Here is a 3297-nt window from a genome sequence, read left to right as displayed (position 1 = left end):
TCCGTCCATCCATCCATCCATCCATCCAACCATCCATCCATCCATCCATCCGTCCACCCGTCCACCCGTCCACCCACCCATCCACCCATCCATCCATCCATCCATCCATCCATCCATCCATCCATCCAATCATCCGTCCATCCGTCCACCCGTCCACCCGTCCACCCGTCCACCCACCCATCCACCCATCCATCCATCCATCCATCCATCCATCCATCCATCCATCCAACCATCCATCCGTCCATCCACCCATCCAGCCAGCCAGCCATCCACCCACCTATGCATTCACCCACCCATCCATCCACCACCTATCCACCCATCCACCCATCCACCCACCCATTCACCTATCCATCCATCCATCCATTCACCCATCCATCCATCCATCCATCCACCCACCCATCTATTTACCCATCCACCCATCCATTCATCTACTCATCTATCCATTTATTATAAAGGAAATTACACAAAATCTGGGTATTAAGAGCTGAATTTTGCGAGTTGAAAGAAAGCAGCCGAGAGAGAGAAGATAAGCAGAGGTGAGCCAGCCTGAGAAATCACAGACCAGGTGGTGTTGGGATGGGGTGGGGTGAGTAGTCAGTGCGCAAGAACTTCGCAGGGCCTGAGCCTCATCCAGGGAGAGTGGGGACAGGATGGGCCTGAGCGCCCATCTGGAAAACTCATGCAGGCTGTTGCAATCTGGATGTGGGCGGGGGCGCCTTATAGAGGAAACAGATGAGGAAGTGGACAGGTGAGGAGGACAGTGAGGAGAACGGTGAAAACAGTGAGGACAGTGAGGAGGACAGTGAGGGCAGTGAGGAGGACAGTGACAAGGACGGTGAGGAGGACGGTGAGGAGGATGGTGAGGAGGACGGTGAGGAGGACGGTGAGGAGGACAGTGAGGGCAGTGAGGAGGACAGTAAGGAGGACGGTGAGGAGGACGGTGAGGACAGTGAGGAGGATGGTGAGGAGGACAGTGAGGAGGACGGTGAGGGCAGTGAGGAGGACGGTGAGGGCAGTGAGGAGGACAGTGAGGGCAGTGAGGGCAGTGAGGAGGACAGTGAGGAGGATGGTGAGGAGGACGGTGAGGAGGACAGTGAGGGCAGTGAGGACAGTGAGGAGGACAGTGAGGAGGACGGTGAGGGCAGTGAGGAGGACAGTGACAAGGACGATGAGGAGGACGGTGAGGAGGATGGTAAGGACAGTGAGGACAGTGAGGAGGACAGTGAGGAGGACAGTGAGGAGGACAGTGAGGAGGATGGTGAGGAGGACGGTGAGGAGGACAGTGAGGACAGTGAGGAGGACAGTGAGGAGGACAGTGAGGAGGACGGTGAGGAGGATGGTGAGGACAGTGAGGAGGATGGTGAGGAGGACGGTGAGGAGAACAGTGAGGAGGGTGGTGAGGACAGTGAGGAGGATGGTGAGGAGGACAGTGAGGAGGACAGTGAAGGCAGTGAGGAGGACAGTGAGGAGGACGGTGAGGAGGACGGTGAGGGCAGTGAGGAGGATGGTGAGGAGGACGGTGAGGAGGACGGTGAGGGCAGTGAGGAGGATGGTGAGGAGGACGGTGAGGAGGGTGGTGAGGACAGTGAGGAGGACGGTGAGGAGGACAATGAGGAGGACAGTGAAGGCAGTGAGCAGGACAGTGAGGAGGACGGTGAGGGCTGTGAGGAGGATGGGAGGAGGACGGTGAGGAGGGTGGTGAGGACAGTGAGGAGGACGGTGAAGGCAGTGAGGAGGACAGTGAGGAGGGTGGTGAGGACAGTGAGGAGGATGGTGAGGAGGACGGTGAGGAGGGTGGTGAGGACAGTGAGGAGGACGGTGAGGAGGACAGTGAGGAGGACAGTGAAGGCAGTGAGGAGGACAGTGAGGAGGACGGTGAGGGCTGTGAGGAGGACGGTGAGGAGGACAGTGAGGAGGACAGTGAAGACAGCAAGGACAGTGAGGAGGATGGTAAGGACAGTGAGGAGGATGGTGAAGAGGATGGTGAGGACAGTGAGGAGAACGGTGAGGAGGACAGTGAGGAGGGCAGTGAGGAGGGCAGTGAGGAGAGCAGTGAGGATAGTGAGGAGGATGGTGAGGAGGATGGTGAGGAGGACAGTGAGGACAGTGAGGAGGACAGTGAGGAGGACGGTGAGGAGGACAGTGAGGACAGTGAGGAGGGCAGTGAGGAGAGCAGTGAGGAGGACACCATCACGATGATTCAGTCGGGGGGTGGTGGTGCTGGCTGAGGGCAGTCAGGGGAGAGAGGATGAGGTTAGCCCTGGTTCCCCCCTGTCCCTGCTCTTTACCAGGCCTGACAGCTCCCTTCCTCTCTACAGCCCAAAGCTGGGCAAGTTCTGCCTGTCATCAAAGCCCAGGTGAGGCCCAGGGACCACCTCTGAGACCCCTAGAGACCTGAATCTCCATCCTGCCAGCGTCTGACCGGTGCGCCCTCCACGTTGGCTTCTCCCACCACTCACCCTCTTCCTGGGCAGCGGTTCTTTCCTGCTCAGCTCCCACCAGCGGCATCGCTCCAGACCCAGTGGGGTTTGCTGACCATGGTGGAACTGAGGGGCCAACTCACACCCATCTTGTGGGGTGGGGGGCGGGCTTTTGTCAAATAAGCTGCCATGAGTTTCATGGAAAATTCTGCCCCCGGACAACCAGGTAGCCCTGGGAAGCAGGGCTGACTGGTCACCTTCCTGCCCCCTCATTGAGTGCCCGGCCTCCCCTCCAGCCCTCCCGGCCTGCCCCCGTGCTGATGACCACTGGCATCGGGGATTCTGTAAGTCATGCCTGCTCAAGAGCCCAGGATAAATTTACAGCTCAGGCTGGACTGCATGTAACAAACAGAAGTCGATTTTTACGGCCATTGTCACTGTGTCCTCTTGCTGGCTAGAGAGACCGAGCCCAGCTGCACTGGGCAGTCAGAGGGCACGTGCTGGACCCGGGAAAGCTAGCTGTCCACGGCCTCCTCCCCGCGGCGGGGCCTCCACCGTCCCCCCCAGGGCTGAGCTCAGATTGTCAAGTTCCAGCTCAGACACCACGAGAAAACTCTCTTAACTCGGCCATTTCGTAAATCATTGGTTCCCACATTTAAGAGTCAAAGAAGTCCACACCATGGAAAGGGTCCTGGTGGAGAGAGCTCCTTGTGCTTGGGGCAGGCCGGAGGGTCACCCTGGGGCGCTAGGAACCAGGGCGTCTGGGGTCGGCCAGGAAAGAGGGCGCAGGTTGTGCCAGACCCCACTGACCCAGGGGCAGTGGTCAGCTGGCGCCACAGGGGTGCCCTCTGCTACTGGCTGGCCCTGGGGTTGTGGG

General features: G+C 59.1%; 1 protein-coding gene across 1 annotated transcript; it reads left to right on the top strand.

The window, feature by feature from the left end:
* Positions 1-732: 732 nt before the first annotated feature.
* On the top strand, positions 733-2228 carry LOC136153063 (uncharacterized). Its single transcript, XM_065914705.1, has 2 exons — positions 733-1630; positions 1672-2228. Exons 1-2 carry the CDS (start codon positions 733-735, stop codon positions 2226-2228), a joined length of 1455 nt encoding a protein of 484 aa, XP_065770777.1.
* Positions 2229-3297: the final 1069 nt, after the last annotated feature.

The sequence above is a fragment of the Muntiacus reevesi genome, chromosome 22 (assembly GCF_963930625.1).
Source record: "Muntiacus reevesi chromosome 22, mMunRee1.1, whole genome shotgun sequence".
In the NCBI taxonomy this organism is placed as follows: domain Eukaryota; kingdom Metazoa; phylum Chordata; class Mammalia; order Artiodactyla; family Cervidae; genus Muntiacus; species Muntiacus reevesi.
The sequence above is the reverse complement of the archived record's forward strand: the minus strand, read 5'-3'. Positions and strand labels throughout refer to the sequence as shown.

Excerpts from the sequence above, each read along its gene's own strand:
- LOC136153063 (XM_065914705.1), top strand. The coding sequence starts at position 733 with ATGAGGAAGTGGACAGGTGAGGAGGACAGTGAGGAGAACGGTGAAAAC. Across the intron at positions 1,631-1,671 it reads TGAGGAGGACAGTGAAGGCA|GATGGGAGGAGGACGGTGAG; the intron begins GTGAGCAGGACA and ends GGCTGTGAGGAG.